Raw genomic sequence first — 21,896 nt, forward strand, 5'->3', positions numbered from 1 at the left:
TCTCTGAAGACTCCAGAGAAGAATATGGTCCATGTCTTTCTCTTAGTTTCTGGTATTGCTGGCAATTTTTGGCATTCTTTGGTTTTGTAGACACATCACTCTAGTCTCTCCCTCCATCTTTCATATGGCATTCTCCCTGTGTGTCTGTCTCTGTGTCTCTTCTCTTTTTATAAGGACACGGTCATATTTGATTAGGGCCTGCCTTCCATGTGTGACAGGCTAACTCCATCAATTGGAATGAGTCCTCAGCAGAGAGTTGCAGTAAGATCCTTCCTTGTATACAGGAACAGTAAGTAACAGTAGGATATGGCCAGGGGACTAAGGCTACAGCATCTGCCTTCTACCCAGGAAATCTCCCCAGAGTTGTGTGAGTTGGGCTCTTCAGAAAGGTACCCAACAATATGGGAACTATACACAAGGTGCTATACACTAACCCATGAGTTCTGTGAGATTATTTCTACCTTTCCTAATTTGCACAAATGTGCAGTGTATGCTTATGGAGGCCCTTCTTTTGCCTCCTCTCTCTGTGCCTTCTATCCCCTATTCGTGCCCTCTGGCAAGATGTCACCGTGTTGACAGGCCCTCCACCACAACATTTCACATGGATATGGCTGTCCTGTCTCAGAACCTTCCCAATGTACCCTGTGACACATAGTGAGCTTTCAGTAAGTGTTACTGTGCGTTTATTTCCAAACCCCTTTAATTAGTTTTATATCAGCCAAATATTTTGTCTATCGCATGAAATGAATCTTATCAGCCGGTTCTCTGCATGAAGAGTGAAGATGTTAAAGGTTTAGATGATTTCATATTATACCTTTAGGGAGGGGCAGTTGCATTTTGTTCAAGGAATAAAGTTATTATGGCAGGAGTTCAGCGGTCACAAATGGTTACTACCACTCCGCTCCTATTAAGGACATCCAAAAGATAGAAATGGCAACCTGAAAGGTTACGTGCTTATAATAAAATACTGACCAGGTACCATTTTATATTTGAAAGCTGCATTATGATCATGTCCCTTTTCACTTAGTCTGGTTCCAGTTTAACTTGCTTCAGCTGTGCCAACAAGGTAGTCTCCACAGTGCACAAATGTTTCCTGATGCAAAAGACCTACAGAAATACTTCAAATTCAGAAAGCAGACTACATTGTTTACTGAGGCACCACTAGGTAAAACTTTTCAGTTATATAGATTTCAATTCCTTGCTATTTCAATTTTAGTAACACACTAATTGGAATTCCAAAATACGTAGTTTTAGTTTAATAGAACTTGTACCACTCTACCTTATCTCAACAGGGTGACTATATTTATCACCCAAACAAGAATACCTTTGAGAGTAAAAAGGCAACACTAATATGCCAGAACAGCTGGCGTAAGCCAGGATTGTCCTGGGTTAGCCATTTTATCCATTTGAGCTGTGATAGCATTGGAAGAAAAAAAAAAAAGAGGAAAAAATAAGTGACTCTGGACTCTGATCTTTTTAATTCCCTAATGCCATTATAGAAGTAAGAAGGGACCAAAGGGGAAAAAACGCTGTCCTGGTAAAATGGTACTGTTGTTGCAATTTTACCTCACGGTGTCATGAAAACGCTTACGTAGGTTTCAGAAGAGACAGGGCTTTGTTGGAATTTGTTTTTGTTTTGTAGGGTTGAGCTTTGTTTCTATTGGTGATGGTGGTTTTGCCAATTTCTGACTACTACTTAACTCTGTGAGCCCCAGTTCCCATGCTTTGCAAATGCAGCAGTACCGATGCCCTAGAATTATTATGAGGTTAGTGGAAATGTGTGTAAAGCACTGAGTTTAAGGCATGGTGGAGTCCCTGGGTTGTGCAAACAGGTTATCACATTTGCTACTAACCAAAAGGTTGAGTCCACCCAGAGGCACCTCAGAAGAAAGGCCTGGCAATCTATGAAAAATCAGCCATTTAAAACCCTATGGAACAAAGGTCTGCTCCAACCCATGTGAGTTTGCCGTGAGTTGGAATCGACTTGACAACTTTTTCTTTAGGGTGTGGTATGTAAAAAGTATTCAACAAATATGGGGGCTTTTCCTTTTTTTAGGCTTTACCATTTATTTCCCTTACCCCAGGGCTTGTTTCCTGGCTGAGGACGGGGATGTGAAAGGGTGAAGGGAAAGCAGCTGAAACCTATGGGTTTGAAAGTGATAACTTTGACAGGTATAAGTGTGTTCCGGGGGCAGTGGTGGTTCAGTGGTAGCCTTCTTGCCCTCCTTACGGAAGACTCGGGTTCAGTTTCCGGCCAACGCACCTTATGGACAGCTACCACCTGTCTGTCAGTAGAGGTTTGTGTATTGCTCTGATGCTGAACAGGTTTCGGCGGAGCTTCCAGACTAAGACAGAGTAGGAAAAAAGGCCTAGCAGTCTGCTTCAGACAATCAACGATCTGATCCCATTGTGCATGGGGTCACCATGAGTTGGTGAGGGGCCAACTCAATAGCAGCTAACTGTAACAACAGCAAGTGTATTAAAAGTACTAATTGGGTACTATACAATGCAAGAGACCAATACATGAAACCTTCCTCTTGCCCGTGTAAAAGCCCTTTACACATGCTTAGCCTGGGTGTCATACATTAGCCCTGAGCATTATTTTCTGTTATTATTTATTACTTAACTTATATTAGCTATATGTATATATCTATGTATAGTATTTAATAAAGAAATTTGGTAACATATTTTCATTTCATTTGATTTAAATGTCTTCCTTGTATAGTATGTTTAAATTTCATAACTACCTAGCTGTCTTCAAATTGCAACTACTTAACAATTTTCAAATTTATGAGATAATACGTGGCAAATTTACTCAGTGATTTTGCACTCCATAGTTTTATAATATAATAAACTACCAAAAAAAGCCTCTTGACAGAAGCATTTAATCATACTTTAATAGTGCTGTGGGTATGTGTGAAAAAAGGAGAGAGAGGAAGGAAGAAGGAGGAGGGGAGAGAGAGAGGACTTCACAGAGAGCTCCAATATTATTCTATCCAGAGACAGCACAAGCTATTTAAGCCAGGTCAAAGCTTCTTTGGCTTTCAGTTTTTCACTGAGGACTAACTAACTGCTGGTTCTTAATTTTTTCAAGACAAACAAGGTAAGTGTGTGTTCCATATATGTATTTACTAAGTCCTAACAGGAGTTTGCTAATTTATAACTTTTCATACCACTAAAACCAAAAGCTAAATTTCTGTATTTGTCTGAAGCTTTTGATGATGTGCTTTTGTAACAGTTTTACAAACAAAAGTAGTGTTATACGTGAGATTACTGATCACTGAATGAAAAAGAAAAAAATATTGTGCAGTGGATGAAGTATTCATAGGAGGATGTTACTACTGTCAGTTTGTATAAAACTAATTTCTAAATATCATTAACTTTAAAACTAGACTTACAGGATTTTATGACTGAAGTTGAAACTTACCAGTGCTTTAACTCCTGTTATCAAAACATACAACTTAATGTTATCACAAAGTTATATTTTTCTTTAAAGCAATTTTATTACTGTTAAAAATTGTGTCAACTGTTCTGCATACCATAGCACTCTTTACAATTAAATGCAAATATACTATATGGACAGTCCTTTTGGAAATTCAGAGATGTATTTACTTTACATTTTGAAATTATAAATCATATTTTCTATGTAGGCTCCAAAAATGTTGCCTATCGGTCTGTTATGTTCAGGCAAGAACCAGAGAAATGTAAATTATTTTTGTGAATTATTTATGATGAGTTGTATCAACTATGTTATTTATGATAGTTGTGCTGTTTTTCATAAGAATGCCTATTTATGAAGATCCTTCCCACCTGTATTTCAGAGAAACTAATTAAAATTCTGAAATAACAAGTATGTTTTAACTATCTTTGATCAGAAGAACACATACATGGTAAGAATTTGATGAAATCTCAAAAAATAATTTATTTTGTGTCTTCAGATAATTTATGGGGAGAGGTATAATGTGGTAATTTTTTTTTTTCCTAATTTGTTTTTTATTCCCTTCTGTGCTGATGTCACAGTCTGTCTAAAATTAGACTATTGTCATCACCACAGTTTGTGCCAAAGCCATTCTGAGAATATTCTGAAAAAGGACAATCTTACACATATATTCAAAAACAGTACCGTTCACCAAAGACTAAATATGTAATCTGTGTGGTAAAATCAATGTTTATCATTAGCTTCCCTTCCTGCTTCCTTCTGAAAGGATTCTAAATCAAACTCTGATGGAGGACACTTTTGTATATGAAGGGTTTATAAAGTATCAAAGAAGAGTCTTCTGTATATTGCTTATGTTTTGTTTACAGTTTTATTTTATGGTCTGAGTAATACATGTGCGAAATGAATTCTTAATTTCATTTAAGACTTAACATTTCACATTAGAAGCAAGGATTATCTATGGAACGAAGACATAAATATACTTAGGATGACTGATTTATATCTTTCCTCCCTTAATTCCCAATTTAGTTTAAGTCATTTGTCTGAAAAGGAATCGTAATGTCCATTTGGTTTTATGCCATCTCCATGCTTAACCAGCTGAGTGAAATGTCCTCTTTTTTCTTATGTATGCATATTACTAATGGAAAGCAAGAAAATACTTTCTACCTAGGTAAAAATGTTCCTTTTTCTCCCTCACAGTTTAAATTTGGTATAAAATCAGCAGTATAGAATCATGTGATCCTGAATGTGTTTTACTTGACTGACCAATTAATAGGAACCACTTTTGTCTTCTCTGAAGCTGTGCACAATTAATACTCTAAACTTGCTTAAATTCGGTCACTCAGTCAATGAACGTGTGCTGAGCACCACTCTTCACAAAGCATGGCAACAAGAGAGTGCTAAGAGGGAATAAATAGATGCAGATATATTCAGATGAAAAGTACAAGATTTTATTAAAAGTCTATCCCATTAATCTAAGTGTTTTTATAAAGCATCTCATGATCAATTACCAATTTACTTATAGGGAAAGAACTAATACAAGAGTTTAGAGAGCAATATCACTGCAGTTTAGACTGGTCAAACTAGGTCCTAAGAAGAGATGCTTTGAGGTGGTATTAAGTGATTGGTAGGGAAAAGACTGGAAAAACACCCCATGTAGGTGGGATGTGGGATGATACAAGAAAAGCACAGAGATAGAAATGTCAACTCATGAAGAGGAAACAGGGTGTAACCACCTTGGTTGGAGCAGAGAATTCATGTCAATGAGTATTGGCATTGTTAGCTGCCATCAAGTCGATTTTTGACTCTTGGAGACTCCAGGTGACAGATATAGTACAACCACCCCCATACTGTTTCCAAGGCTGTAATTTTTATGGGAGCAGATAGCAGGTCTTTTCTCCCATGGAGCTGCTGGGTGGGCTCAACTGCCAACATTTTGGTTAGCAGCTGTGCATTTAACCATTGCACCACCAGACTCCTTTTGTCAAGGAGTAATCAAAACCAAACCAAACTCATTTGCCATCATGTCGATTCTGACTCATAACGACCCTATAGGACAGAGTAGAACTGCCCCATGGGGTTTCCAAGGAGTGCCTGCTGGATTTGAACTGCTGACCTTTTGATTAGCAGCCAGGCTCTTAACTGCTGCACACCCAGGGCTCCTGTGAAGAAGCAGAGAGAGGTAAATATGGCAGAATTGGTGGGAATTAAATTTGGGAGCACTGTAAATGATATGTTCAGCTGTGGGAGAGCCGGTGAAATTAGAGCAAAAGACCAACATATCATTTCTTTGAAAATTAATCTCTTATGATTTTAAAAATCCAACTGAAATTATGAGAATCTCATTAAGGGAGAAAAAGTTGAAATAAGAAGGAAAGAATAGGTAAAGGTCATAAGACATTAATAATAACAGTGATAATCTTTTTTTAAAATATTTTATTGTGTTTTAGATGAAAGTTTACACAGCAAATTAGATTCCCATTTAACAATTTATACACAATTGTTCCCTGACATTGGTTACAATCCCCACAATGTGTCAGCACTGTCACCATTTCCACCTTGCTTGCCGTGTTCCCATCCATCTAGTTTCCCTACCCCTCCTTGCCTTCTCATCTTTAGTTTTGGGTAAATGTTGACTGTTTGGTCTCGTATCATTAGCTATTTAAAGGAGCACGTTCCTTATGAGTGTTTTTGTTTATGTTTTTTATAGGCCAATTATTTGGCTGGTAGGTGACCTCTGGGAGTGACTTCAGTTCTAAGTTAAAAGGATATCTTAGGGCAGTAGTCTCAGGAGTTCTTTTAGTCTCTATCAGTCCAATAAGTCTGGGCTTTTTTATGAATTTGATAGTTTTGTTACATTTTTTTCTCCCATTCTAACAGGGACCTTATATTATGTCTCTGGTCAGAACAGTCAGTAGTGGTAGCCAGCACCATCTAGTTGTTCTGGTCTCAGGCTAGAAGAGGCTATGGTGATAATCACATTTTGATTATGGCAAAATAGCAGCGACCTTAACAGAAACAGGGAATTTGTAGAGGAGGCCAACTTGGGTTTAACCAGGGGAACAGAATCAGTGGAGATATATATTGAGATTTACTACAAGGAATTGGCTTATAAAATTGTGGGGGCTGGCCATGGAAGTCTGAAATCCATGGACAGGCCACCAGGAAGGGCAGGCTGGAACTCGTAGACACAGACTGAAGCCACTGTCCACAGGTGGAATTTCTTCATCAAGGAAGTCTCAGCTCTGCTCTGAAGACCTTTCAACTGACTGAATCAAGTTCACCTAGATTACCTAAAATAATCTCCCTTATTTAATGTCAACCAAGTGTGGACTTTATCACATCTACAAAATACCTTCACAGAAACACCTACATTTGTGTTTGCTTGAATAACTGGGGACTGTGGCCTAGCCAAGAACACTCTAAAGTCTAAGATGCCAGTGAGAATTTCTAGGTGGAAATGGCTATAAAGCTATTGGAAATGCAGAATTGAAATTCAGAAAAGTTATTGAGATTAGAGATACAAACGTGGGAGTTACCCACATAGAAAAAGATATCCATATAGCCAAGAGATTTGAGGAGATTCTCAGACAAGGCTGTTGAGCTTCTGGATCAAAGATGAATTCTTAGGAGAACCCATTATCAAGGGGCAGAAGAAAAAATTTGCCTAAAAGATAAAAGGGAAAAAAAGATTTACAGGATAAAAAAATTAAAGGAAAAAATGAAGTAAGCAGAGAACCATAATAGCATATAGCCTTAGCTGTTCATACTTTCTCATTGGTTTTCTAAGATTTCTAGTGGGGCAGGAAACATTGCTGTTGGTTGCCCTGCTTTCCTCCTGTATTTGGGGTTTTGCTGCCAGAAGGTCCAAACAGAATTAACACTGAGAAAGGCCAGTGGTTTTATTGTGAACTGTGGAAGTTCAATTTAATTAAGAAAGATGAGAAACCTTCACTCCAGATGGCAGGTATTTCAAGACATAATAAATAACAAGGAATCAGAGCTACAACTTTTATGACGACTTAATGTAGGGGCTTTTGGGGGCCTTTGTCCCAACTGTATTGAATGCCCTTTGCTTTCCTCATCGGTCTGGCAGATTTTTATTGAAACTTCAAAATATAGTTCAAGTACCTCTGTATGAGAACTTCCATAACTCACCCAAGCAAAGATGTTAACGTCTTTCTTTATGCTAAACATCGCCTCACTTCTGCTTTTTATTATACTGAAATAGACTTGCTTACATGCTTTTCTCCCTTACCAGATTGTAAGCTCCTTTTAATTTTGAACCCAAAGTTCCTATGACCATTTAAGTGCTTAATATATATTTAGGAAATGAAGGAATGAGTATGTGTGTATGTATATGAGCAAATGGACAGAGTGTAGAAGGTCAATATGGGTGTGTTTCTGAGTGTGTGTTTATATCTTTATAAACAGCTCATGGAATGAGAAATTTTAGGAGTTCTGGGGACTAAAGAGTAAACTTAAAAAGAATAAGGTGGTGAAAGAAGAGGAGAGGAAGGGTGTAATAGGAATACTGCAGAGGAGGAGGAGTACCACTCTCCTAATACAAAAAAGGACAAGGAGAGGTTCCGTGTAGTTAAGGATTTAGGTGGAAGGGAAGAAGGATGGCACAAATGTCTTCCCAGGAAAATAAACAACAAATGAATGAGAGAAAATGTGCCTTCTCCTAAGATAAGGTTTTTCTTGATGTGAAAAACTTGAAAACTTTTAACTATGTTTGTCAATTTAGCCTTGATCCAAAGCAACAGCGAGAGCTGCTATTCCTTTCCTTTTTTCTTTCCTTTCGTGTATGTGTGTGTGTGTGTGTGTGAGAGAGAGAGAGAGAGAGATCTCAAGGGTCTGTTTTGGGTGGTTCTTAAGCAAATTTGTTTAATTAAAATTTCACCTCTTGTGTTTTTTCCCCCAGGCTTATGCTGTCCATGTGTTGGTTACAAGTGCTAGAAAATAAAAGTATGAGTCCTGGGAAAAGGCTCCCAGATTATTATTCTGATAAACTTTTATCAAAACATTCAAATTAGAACCTTCTGGAGGAGTGCTTGTTCTGCAAATGCTAAGATACAAAGCAAAAGGCTCATCCTGACTCTCCTTTTACAGTAAAACCAGAGCAGTATTACAACAACTTTAATGAAGACTTGAAACTTCATCTGTATTTGAATTCTACAGCTTACCTTTATTTATATATGTATTTGAAGTGTGATAACTATACCCCAACAGTTGAGTAAATTATATCCCAAGGACAACAGAAAGCTACTAGAGTTGGGAAGAAAGTGAAGGGCAGAGTGTCTTAGTTATCTAGTACTGCTGTAACAGAAATACCACAAGTGGATGGCTTTAACAAACAGATATTTATTTTCTCACAGTCTAGTAGGCTAGAAGTCCAAATTCAGGGTGCCAGCTCCAGGGGAAGGCTTTCTCTGTTGACTCTGGAGGAAGGTCCCTTGTCATCAATCTTCCTGTGGTCTAGGAGCTTCTTTGCTTAGGAACCTCAAAGTCCAAAGGACGTGCTCTTCTCCTGGCACTACTTTCTTGGTGGTATGAGGTCCCCATGTATCTCTGCTCACTTCTGTTTTCTCTATCTCTTCTATATCCTATATTTTATATAGGATAAAGTAGACATAATCTGTTGTCACATCCTGAAACACCAGCCAGCATTCAAGGGGCACTAACAGGCAGTAAGCAGGACTGAACCAACCAATTGGTGTGTGGCTAGATGAGCCCTCATATAGGTTACCCGGTCAGTGCCTAGTGAAGCACAAAGCGTTTAGTAGCTGGGAGCTAGAATACCTGGATTTGAGTTCTCATTCTGTCATTTACTATGTTATGTGATTTTGACAAATCATGTAACCTCTCTCATCATCTCTTTCCTCATCAACAAAATGAAAATGTTATGCAAAAGTAAAATTCTCTATGAATATAATTATTATACTACACGTTGGAACAAAATCTGGAGAAGTCTAGACTGCCTTGGGCCCACAGTAGGTCAGGATTTGGAGCGTTAGAATAAGGGCAGCAATCCTCACATCTGTCCCAAAACAAGAAGCTAAAATATCCAGGTCAAGGATTCTCAGCTCTGCAATTCTGGAAGCCCATTTTTGTTGCCGAATCAGACCCCATAATCTTTGTTGACCATGCCATGGATATGTTTTGGTGATAATGACTTTCTGTTTCAGCATTATATTGCAGTGTCCTAGAGAGGAACATACAAAGTCTAATTTAAAGAGCAATATATCTATCATTGAAATTGGTAGTATATACTTCCATGTATTTAACCTTTACAAAATTAAACATCATTTCTCATCAGAATTGTTTGATTTAATGTATTCCTAAGATAATTCTTTTTACCTATCCCTTCTAGGATTCTATCTTCTTAATTTTTTTTTTAAGTTTTTTGCCTTTAACTTAGCAAATGGTAGATAAAGCTTTCACATACATAGAAATGTTTTTCCCCCTCCAGTTGATTTAGAATTTGACTGCTTATTATCAAAAGATGTGAACTCAGTTATTTTGCAGAGTAATACTGCTGAAATCGACTAACCAAGAATTTAGGGTACCAGGGATACACAGTACTTTTATTCTTTTGTATTTTTAGGGACAATTTCAAGAAAAATTATTGAGAGCTTTTCACTGTAGTACTACAGAATTATGTTTGCAAACAAAATCTTCTTGTCGCTAAGGTGAACAACAGAACTAAAAGTGATTGCCCTGAATTGTACTTAATCTGCTGTAACTGAGTTCCTATTCATCGAGGGGACATATAAATGGCTGTAGCCAGGTTGCGTCGCCTCTTACATAACAAGTTATTGTAGCAGAGAGATGCTACCGTCGCTGGAGGTTGGACTTGGCCTGTAAAAGTGTGAACAAATGGAGTGTGACAGTGTATGTCCTTCTGAAACAAACAGTCCTAGGAATACAGGGCACAGTCCATTGCTTTCCTAATGAGACTATTTCTTTCTTTCTTTTTTTTTTTTTAGGGGCAGGGTGGCGGTGGTGGAACTGAAGTTTCATATACAGAAAGGGCCACAGACTTTGGAGTGGAAAAATTCAGTTCTAATTTCCACTGTGGCATTAAGATTAAGGAGCTGTGTGACCTGAGGTTAAGGATTTAACCTTACCACATCTTGGGTTTTTTAAACAGAGATTTTGGATGAGATCACATATTTTTACAGTTCCAATGCCAAGTTTCAGACCTGTTCTATTGTAAAATGCACATGGATGACTTTAATCCACCCATCTTTTGCATTGTATGGAGCCCTGGTGGCGCAGTGGTTAAGAGCTGGGCTGCTAACCAAAAGGTCAGCAGTTAGAATCCATCAGCCACTCCTCAGAAACCCTACTCTGTCCTGTAGGGTTGCCATGAGTTGGAATCAACTTGATGGCAATGGATTTGGTTTTGGTTTATCTTTTGCATTTCAGGATGTTCAGCTCAAAGTTTACATTTAGTATTCTTTTAATCCTCATTTGATGTGGCCTGAAAATAAGAATTGCCAATATGAAAGTAGTTTACTGCTTTAATATTACATAAGCCTCAAATACAGTAAATAAGTATTTAATATAAATTTATTTCTCTAATGAAAAAGTATCAGCTTTTTTTTGTTGCTTGTTTTGTTTCGTTTTTTAACTTTATAGAGCTTTCCTTCTGGAAAAGAGTCATAAACTCCATAATCTTAGCCACATTTGTTAACCACTTGTTGAGGTGAAGCTAAATAGAACCAAGCATTTTTGCGTGGCTAACATCTAATGCATCTCTACCTCCCAAGTTATCAGGACTAACCTTGTATTATAATCAAGTTAGGACAAAGTCTTGAGAGTAATAACCAGTATTTAAAAAGAAGAATGGCAGAAAGTAATTGACTTTGCTGAGGATGTCAAATTAGCAACCATAATTTATGCATTATATCTAATCCCCATTTTGTTAACATAGTCATTCGGTTGATGAATGGATGCGTAGACATCTGATTAGAAATACTCCTCCTTCTCCCACAAATCTTTAAATGCTGTACTTGAAATAATTCAGTAGTCCACCAGATTTTCCCTTCCCGTTTTTAGGCTTTTATTGTATTGCATATTTTAATTTTTTCACATCTAATTTTCTGAAGATGGAGGGTAATGGAGTAAAAATTAAAGACCATAATATTTTTAACACTCTGTTTTGCCAGTTTTCACTGCCAAACATTTCTTTTTACTTCTTAAAGGTTTTCTTTTGGTCTTTGGATATGCAACTTTATGTTCTTAAGCCAGCACTTTCCCAAATTTCTCAAGCACACAGCCTTAAACGAACCATTTTTGTAAATTCTTCCACGTCACGGAATCATTCTTCATCAGTGGTGCACAACCCTCCCCCAAACTCCTTCCGAGACCTGTGTGTCCAGGCCTCAAATCACCACAGTTTACTTCATTTGCACATTTTTCTCCTTAGAATGTTTATACTCTGAGGTAGAGTTTGATTGCAGTGCCAACCTGAAATGAAGTAGTCAGCATTTTGCTTTACAAGGACTAGCTGGTCAGAATCACTTCATGCTAATGGCTACCCTCACTCCTGTGGTCTTTTGCCTCAGGAAGGTTGATGTCTCTGTCTATCTGCATCTATCTCTATTTCTCTCTGTGTCTGTCTCTCACTCACTCACACATTAATTTGTTCTCATTTCTTCTCTTAAGATCTGTGAAATTTCTCCTGAGTTTACTAAGTTAACGCCTATGTCTATGAGTTAATCTTGATACCCTTTCCCTTCTCTTAACAGATAGCACTTTTTTTTTTTTTAATTCCCATCCCCTTAGAATAGGTATGTCATCTGGATGTTAGAAATTTGTGGGTGTTAGAAGGCTGGTGAACTAACTCTACCAACCAGATATAGCTGGTAATCACAAACCCAAATAAACCTCTAATCACAGTATAATAAACAAAAATGAAACATTTCCAGATGAGAGTATTCTGGGAGAGTGTGCCACTTTATGTAGTTCTTACTTTTCACAGTGGACTTTGCTTCCTCTACAGTGACACAGAAAATCTCCTGCAGCTGCATGCAGGTCTCTGGTGGGGCATGGTCTGTGTGGAGTAGAGGATTATTTTGTAACTGAGATACCACCTGGGTGTTTACATTTAGTACCATAGATTTTAATTCCATCTACATGCCAATATATCCTGTCTGCATCTATATCTATTTATATAAAAAATAAAAATTTATATATTCATGTATAAACAGATACATTTTTTCTCTTAGAATTAACCTCTTCTTCACTGTCTTGACTCATATATATACTTTTTTCTTTACTCTCCATTTAGCTATTTAGAAAGCTTCTAAATTTAATTTGTCCGAAAGAGAACTCTTAGTTCCCACCACCTGAAATTGTTTCTTTCCCTTTCAGTAATTGACACTACCATTCAGTTAGTTGTTCTAACTAAAAACCTACAATTTTTTTTTTCTTTATGATCCACTAATGTCTAATAGATCAAGTTCTGTCAAAATCTCATCAAAACTCACCCTCTTCACTGCTACTCCCCTAATCTAAGCCATTATTTCTTCTTAGGTGGAAAAGTAGCCTTTCAGTTCTCCTTGCTTCCACTCCTAGCCCCTATGATTCATTCCCCACACAACAAGAGTGATCTTTTAAAAGTGCACATCAGATCCCAACATCCCCTGTGACTTCCCTGCACACTCACTACAAATACCACCAGGCATTTATATCTCTTCTACTTCTCTTCTCCTACTCTTCTTCCTTCCCATCTTACTTCAGACTTTAACAGCTTTCTCAGACATGCCAAGGCAGGCCAGTTACTACTCGGAACCTTGGAACATTCTTCCTTCAGGTCTTTGTACGTCTGGGTCCTTCTTTACCTTCTCACAAGTGGCCTTCCCTGCCCAGCTGATCAAATGTAACTATCACTACGACAAGCCAGTATCTTTACTGTTTTCCATGTTGATTACCAATATCTAAAATTATTATTTTATTTTTTCACTTGTTTATTGTGCCTATCCTGTCTTATTACTGCTGTACCTCCAGAACGTGCAAGGCCTAGTATATTGGTGCTTAATGAGTATTTACATTTATTACTTGATTAGTAATGAATTAATAAGTCAGTGGGGTGTTTCTAAATATAACATATCTCTAAATACACAAAAAGAGGAAGTTCATATGTAAATATGACACATTTTTGGAACATTCCTTGAGAAAAATTTTCTTCTTCTAAAGCGTGAGTAAAATATTGCCCCGAACATTGTAAATTCTACTAATTTTTCAAGTGTTTATGAATAGAGGATATTAAAATATACTAGCTTTATAATCTTTTTGTTCTTTGTAGAATACTTGGGACAGTGGTTTCAAATCAAAGATTTTATGTCATAATTTGATAATAAATTTGTCTTTATAAAAGTAATGATGATTCATTGGATACAAATAATTATTAAAGAATGGGGGTATTCTTAATAAACCTAACAGTATTTTCTAATAATGCATTTTTAATTCATTATATTAATATTATATGTATTACATATTTGTAATATATGTTTATGTTATAATTACCAAAGATACAGATAATTATATACATTTGTACTTTAATAGTATATATGTGATTTTAACAAAGTTTTGAAAAGGTGAGCATATATGAGAATGTATGTGTGAATATACCTATGTAACTAAATAATTGTTATATTTGTAAAATAAGTGAGATCAGACTTGGTTTTTTCCTAAACTGTGGTATAATGAAATGATGCAAGACTGGAATTTAGGAAATCAGGTGTCTAACCCAGCTTCTGCCATTAAATAGTGTGATTTGTGCAGGTCATACCCATTAGAATGTAAGCTCCTTGAGGGCAGGGATTTTTTTTCATTGTGTTCATTGCTGTATTATAGCACATGGAAATGGATGGGCCCAGTGTAAGTGCTGAAAAAAAATATTCATTGCATGGATTATTCTTCTCCAAACTTACAGTTTCCACATCTACAAAATAATATGCCTTTCTGCCCTTATGTTCCAAAGTAATATCAATGCCATCGTAACTTAAATGAGACAAATTTAAGGCTGAAAGTCTTTATTCAGCTTCTACCTGGGTTTCTGGGTTTTTATATTGTTTAGTCCATCAAAGCTCTTTTCATTGAATGTTTATTAACATAAGTAAGAAAAGAGCTAAGTTTGTATCAGTAAATATTTTTAATCTTCAATCAGGACTAAAATAAGAACCTTAAAAATTAAAATGCATTATTCACAATTCACGTAATTAAATAAGTATAAAAGGTATTTTACTAACCTCTCAAGTGATTTTTTTGAGGGTGTAATATTTATTTTTTGGAAACTGTTAAGGCTTAAAACTGCTGTCAGAATTTTGAAGCACTTGTAAATATACCCTTTTTAAGAAAACTGATAAGAAAAATCCCAATTAAAACATAAAAACTAATGCAGACTAGTCACTTTTTTATTGTGATACATATACATAAAACAGTTGCCATTTTGACATTTTTTACGTGTACAAATCTGTAACGTTAATTATGTTCATGTTTTGCAACCATCACCATAATCTGTTTCCAATTTTCTTCATCAACCCTTAACAGAAGTTCTGCCCCCTAAGCAATGACTACCCTTTTTCCCTTCCCTCCCGCCCCTGGTAACCACTAATGAACTTTGGTCTCTATACGTTTACATATCCTAGATACTGCATATAAGTGGGATCATCCAATATTTGTCATTTTGTGACTGACATTTCACCCAGCATATTGTTTTCAAGCATAATTTTTTTCCTTCATTGAACAAATGTACATTGAAAGACAACTATGGTGAAACCTGTGTTAGTAAATACAATTAAATAAGGTATTGACAGCCTGCACTCCTTCATCATCTGGACTGCCAGGCATGCATGAGCCCTGAGATCTCTGACAACAGAGCCTCTTGGTCATAGTCAACATTACATTGGGAAGACTGGAAAGGAGATGTGGAGACCTGCAAGACAACTTCCTCCTCCCTGGACCCCACTTCTCAAGCCTTCCCACCACAATCCAACTAAAATGTCACTAGGACCAGTCCTACCGACCATATGCTACTTCCCTGTTCCCTCATGCCTTGCTTCCTCACTTCCTCTGTGCCCTTGCTTAATGATATCCAGAATTTTTTTTTATATAACACCATTGCTTCTCTACTCTGTCACTCTGTATCCCCCTTCCGCAGCACTTATCACCAGCATATGTTTGTATATTTATTCATTGCCTTTCTTATATATGCACACACTAGAATGTAAGCTCCGTGAAAGCAGGAAATTTCTCACGCATCATTATATCCTCAAGCACCTAGAACAACGCCAGACACGTAATAGTTGCTCAATAAATATTTGTTGAATGAATGGATGAAAAAATGAATGAACAAATCCTCTAATCTGAAACCTTCATATTGCTGATCCTCATAACTTTTCTCTTCCTGTTTCCAGTATCACTTCACCCTTTAGATTTAAAGATTTAGTTTTTGTAGCTGGGATCCTTGTTATTTTCAGTAAGACTCTGAAGCAATGTTCAGCATGGCCATAAATGAAGGCCCTGCCTTCAGTAATGGTACACATTCTACAATGACAAGACAAGTGAGCCAGACGGAGACCAGAAAGTGGAAAGATAGAGAATTCCTGAGCCTTAGATGGGAAAATGGGTACATCCATATGAATATTGGTAGCAATGTTACTTGCTACAGTGTTTCTGAAGTGCAGTTTAAAAGTAGCTATTGAGATTATAAAGATTCCTACCATTTCATTAGTATTTCAACTTTGAGGAATTTATCCTATTAAAACTCTCCTGTAACAACTGGAAACATCCTAAATGTCCATCAGTAAGGAAATAATTTAATTATGGTACTATGTAGCCATGCAGTGGAAGAGTACAGTCATTAAGAATAAAGATAGACAAGTTTGTGTTATAATTACATTAAATGGAATGATAAAATTGTACATTATTATGTGCAGTATGATCCCGTTATTGAGATTTTACCACACCCATTGTTCTAGATACTAAATATAACTGAGCAATGCTTGCCATGTCCCTGGTCTAACTGGGAAAACAGACAACAAGCAAATGAAGGTTTAATGGCAGGTGGAACAGTGCCATGAAGAAAAATAAAGCACGGTAAGGCAATAAAGAGTAATAAGGATCAGGAAAGGCCTCTCTAAGAAGGTGACATTGAAGCAGAGACCTGAATAAAGTGAGAGAGAAAGGCAAGGAAAGGCAGAAAAGAAAGACACTAAGTGGCATGAAGCAGTATGCTTGGCTTGTGCAAGGAAATGTGAGGAAGCCAGTGTGACTGGAGTGCAATAAGCTTGTACGGGAGGGGAAGAGGACTAGCTCTGAGATTTAGCTAGGGGCCAGATTATATGGCATCTTGTACACCATGATAACAATTGTGGACTTTGCTTTAATTTTGATGAAAAACCATTATAAGATCTTGAGAAAGGGACTGACGTGTTCAGATTTATATTTTCTAAGATTCACCATGATGGTTTCCTAGAGATTTTTCTGAGGAGGACAGGAGTAGAAGCACAGAGACCAGATTGATAGGTCCCGCAGTGGTCTTGGTGAGAGATGATAGTGGCTTGAACTAGGACTGCAGCAGTGGAGAGGAGGGAGAGTGATCAGATTGGAGATGCATTTTAAAAGTAAGAGTGGTGATGACTGCGTAACCTGGTGAACATAATGTCACTGAATCATACATGTAACAAATGTTGAAATTGCTAATTTTTTGTTACATGTATATCACACACACACACACAAAAAAAAACCAACAGGATTAACCGATGGATCGAAAGTGGGGTTTGTTGAAGGAATCAGGGATGATTACAAGGTTATAGGCCTGAGCACCTGGTTGAATAGAGATACTATTTACTGCGGGAGGAAGGATTTGGCAGTAAGGTGATGGTGGTAGAGGTGAGTAATGAAGGGTTCTGTTTTGACTGTGTTAATGTTGAAATGTCTATTCAATTTCTAAATGTAGCTAATAGGCAATTAGATTAATAACTCTGGCATTAAGGAGAAAGGTCAGGACTAGAGATTTATTTCAGGGGGCTTAAGGTATGGATGGATTTAAAACCATAGATGCCATCACCTAGGAATTAAGTGTAGATATAAGTGAGAAAGTGGAATGGCTGAGCCCTATAGCCCTCCTACATTAGGAGGATGGTTCCAGCACAAGAGACTGGGGAAAACCAACCAATGAAAGGAGGGAAAATAGAGTCTGAATCACAGAACCTATGGGAAGAAATGTATAAAGAAAAAAACCAGTAGCCCCCAAATTATTAACCATCATCATCTTTGAGGAGCAAAATTATAGGAAATGCTCAACTTCTGCCATTTCTGTAATATTTGAATATTGTATAATATATGTATATTGCCTTTGTTAATAAAAATAGTGAAAGAATGTTCAGTAAAAAAATTTTAATAAAGTTATAAAATAATATATGGGAATATCAGCATTGAGTCTGTCTGTATAACACAACATATTGTGTCTTTGGACAACTCACAAATGGGTTGAAGTCACCAAAAATGGGAGGAAAAATGCAGCCTTTCATGTGGTATAATTATATAAGTGTTTTTAGGTACTTTGTTCACAGAAGTTTTGTGAAGTTTGAAAAATTTGTGTTATGTAGGTATGTATGTATATACCTTTGTTGTTATATAGAGAGAGCATTTTTCATATGCTGTTAATGGATATTAAATGATGCTACACAGAAAACAAAGAAAACCAGAAATGCATATAGAATGTATAGATGGGAAAAACATGCCCAGGTATTACAAAGTCTAAAAGTTTATCCAACCTTTTGGTATTGTTCATACCTATAATCAATTAATGTTTTAGAATATCATTTCCATGCTATGAATATAATGCTAGTCAGTACATTTCAACGAGCTCAAGGAGCTTAGAGCTTATCAAGAAAATGATCAGCTAATATAATTCACAGTGCAAAGGGAGACTCACTCCCCCAAAACTGCCATTCAGAAGTCATGCAGCTGAGTCAAAAGGCCTTTAGATAGCTGTGTAGCATTGGAAATTAGGGTAATACCTGTGTACCTACTTAGGTAACCTATATTCCATCTAAAATGAGATGTGTGTTCTCTACATGTAATAGTGCCAAAACCGTGGTAATTTTCATGCTTGGTTCCAAGTACCTCTTCTCCCGTTCGTTTGGTCTACTCCCATACATTTGAAGAATTTAGGATTAAGAGAATTTTATTAGATGGTTAGCATTATCTTTCAGTGCCAGTTTTTCATTGAATCGACAGTAGTATTAATACAATGAGTGTGTTTTAGTTCACTAAGATTTGGACAGTCTCCAGAACTGTGGCGTTGGTACACCTTCCCCTGCTACCCTTCTTGACCAAGCACATTTGGGTAAAGAGATTTAATTAAGAAGAATGTTTTCTTAGATCACTATTCTTTTAATTGAACTTTTAATCATATGCATAATTAATTTTTATATTTGCAGAATCAATCACTATTCACGGAAAAACTGTCTAGATAAAACTTAGAGTTACTTTTACTCTCTTCTGTCAGAGTCAGGCCACAAGAAGTTAAAAAGCACCATACAGAGAAGCACAGAAACAGGAATGGCAGCTGAAATGAGGAAGATGGTAAGGCAACCAAGCCGAGAGTCTACTGATGGCAGCATCAACAGTTACAGCTCCGAGGGAAAGTAAGTGATCTCAACACAACGGTACCATTTTAAAACCATAGATTGTTTAGTAATTAGTAAAACAACAAAGCCAGTAAGGGTTATTATGCAAGTTTTTTTTTTTTTTTTTAAGACCATAAGTCCAATCATCTATTATAAACTAGCCAGGCCTTTTATGATAAGTACATGTGGGCACACTTCTACGTGTGGACATTCATACATTTCAGAAGGATAAAGAAATGTTGAGTTAACATGAATAATTAATTTCCAGCATCTAGAAAAAACTCTGAAGTCTTTTACTGGACGTTTGGTGTAGAAATGTCACATTTTACTGAATTCTTTGGTATGGGAAACTCATAGTCTGGCCCAGTCACCAAAATCTGAATGAAAATTTAGAAGTGAGGAACTGTTCTCTCATTTTCCTACTGTTCCCAAACTATTTTGACCTCAAAGTGGTTGCAAGTCTAACACTTTCCTAATACCCATTGCAGTCAAGTTGATTCCAACTCATAGCAACCCTATAAAAAAAAGCTGTTGCCGTTGAGTCGATTCCGACTCATAGCAACCCTATAGGACAGTTAGGACAGAGTAAAACTGCCCCACAGGGTTTCCAAGGAGCAGCTGGTGGATTTGAACTACCGACCTTTTGGTTAGCAGCCAAATGCTTAACCACTGCACCACCAGGGCTCCACTTTCATAATAAAAAAACCAAACCTGTTACTGTTGATTCCGACTCATAGCTACTTTAATAATACAACTTTAATTTTTTTTTTTTTTTAAACATCACTGACTCATTTTTCTCTTAGGAAAAAAAAAAAGTATCTTCCTCATTCTATTTTCTCTGATTAAACAGCTTGAATTAATTCTGAAAATATATGACTAGATTTTTGTTTTTGTTTACTTGGTTTGCTTTTTACTGTTTCATATAAATCCTGCACAAAACCTGCATTTCCCTGTACTTGAAGATTTTTCTGATAAAGCTAGACTTTCCTGAAGTGGTGGATTTTACACATAAGTAATTACTACTCTGCAGTTGGTGATGTAGGGATTAATCATACACATTTTACATAATTATTCACTTATTACCCTTCAGATCACTCATATCTCAATCCAATAGTCATGATTTCTTTTCCCATTCACCTTGTTTGTTTTACTGGCATTTTTCTTTTTTTGTTCAGAAAACGAAATAAAATTGTGCCAAGTTAATATTTACAATACTGTTTCCCATTCCTGAAACGAATGGCTCCCTGTTTATTTGATCTAATGATTGGAATGCATGCTGCCAGCAATTAGCGCTAAGACAGAGATCAGCAGGTCTGAAAGTTATGGAGATATACTTGCTGACAAAATACCAGTATTTGGTGAAGTACTATAAAGTGATATGCAAACGAAAGGCTGGAAACATTGTTACAAAAAATAAATAAAATTTACCATGACCATGGATAAGCCACTTAACCTCTCATAGATTAATTTTTGTAGTCTCTCTGTAGGGTTGCTGTGAGTTGGGATCAATTCAATGTCAACGAGATTTTTTGGTTAAGAGCTCGGCTGCTAGCTAAAAGGTTCTCCTCTGCCCTATAGAGTCACTATGAGTTGGAATTGACTTGATGATAACAGGTTGAGTTGGTTTGGGTTGGTTTGGGTTGGGTTTGGTTTGGGATCACATGTACTCTTGTCCGATTCTCATGCTTTTGATTAAACAATTTATGTGAAAGCACACTGGAAACAATAAATCCTTATAGAAATCTGCTTATTCAGAAAATACTTACTGAGTGCCAACTAAGTAACAGCACAGTTTTTGTTACCCAGGATATAGCTCTAAACAAGAGGAGCAGAGTAAATGCTCTGCAAAGCGTACATCCTAGATATTTCAGGCAGTCCTATTGTAGTGAAATAGACATCTTATAGCCAATTCACTTCCATGTGGACTAAATGAAAATCTTGGGTAATTAAAAAATTCAAATATGAATAAATTAAACATTTTTATTTGTAAATAAGAACCTGTACTTTGCTACAATATTGAATCAAGAATTATTAACCACATTTTTTAAAATTTAGCATTAGTGTTAGTGTTCATGATCAATTATCTATAAAGTTTATGATATAAAAATTTTCACACTGTATTTTGTGTCAGCATTACATTTACATAGGCATTTGAATTTATACGTGTCTAGAATACTTACTATATTAAAAATTGTAACTGATTCCTCCTGAATAGATCGTCAGGTCTTATATTAAGACTTTCAACCTTTTCTCAATCAGTACTAAGCCTCACATGCTTGGCTCAGTGAAATTATAAAGACTCAATGAGTAAACAGATCATCTAAGTAGCATTTATATTGCATGATCAGAATTAGAAGACAAACAGAAACTAATTTAAAGAATTCTAGGAGATCTAATGTTTTTTGTTTGTTTTGTTTTGTGTATGGTTTTCTTGTATTCTTTTGCTAATAGCTTAATATTTCCTGGAGTGCGACTAGGAGCTGACAGTCAATTCAGTGATTTTCTTGACGGACTGGGACCAGCCCAGCTTGTTGGCAGACAAACCCTAGCCACCCCTGCTATGGGTAAGGATCTTTTTTTTTTTTCTACAGAAGAACTGATGTTTCATGGTTGACAAGATCATTTAAAATACTAAAATAGTGAGAAGGAACATTTTAGCTAGGATTTTTCTGTTTGTATGGGATTTCAAATTTCTGATGCATTTTTCTGATTTGAGGCATTATGCCAAATGAAAATAACTCCTTCATAAATCTGGGGAATTATCAGAAAATCCTGTCAAGACAAGAAGTCTAGAAGAGTCCTAAATT

General features: G+C 36.5%; 1 protein-coding gene across 12 annotated transcripts in view; it reads left to right on the forward strand.

The window, feature by feature from the left end:
* RIMS1 (regulating synaptic membrane exocytosis 1) overlaps positions 1 to 21,896 on the forward strand; it is a 476,384-nt gene that overhangs the window by 444,633 nt on the left and 9,855 nt on the right. For all 12 annotated transcript variants that reach the window (XM_049895220.1, XM_049895192.1, XM_049895246.1 and 9 more), the window contains 2 exons: positions 18,969 to 19,107; positions 21,541 to 21,653. In XM_049895220.1, the coding sequence (XP_049751177.1) occupies positions 18,969 to 19,107; positions 21,541 to 21,653 (252 nt within the window). The remainder of the gene's footprint in view (positions 1 to 18,968; positions 19,108 to 21,540; positions 21,654 to 21,896) is intronic.

The sequence above is a fragment of the Elephas maximus genome, chromosome 1, assembly GCF_024166365.1.
Source record: "Elephas maximus indicus isolate mEleMax1 chromosome 1, mEleMax1 primary haplotype, whole genome shotgun sequence".
Classification (NCBI taxonomy): domain Eukaryota; kingdom Metazoa; phylum Chordata; class Mammalia; order Proboscidea; family Elephantidae; genus Elephas; species Elephas maximus.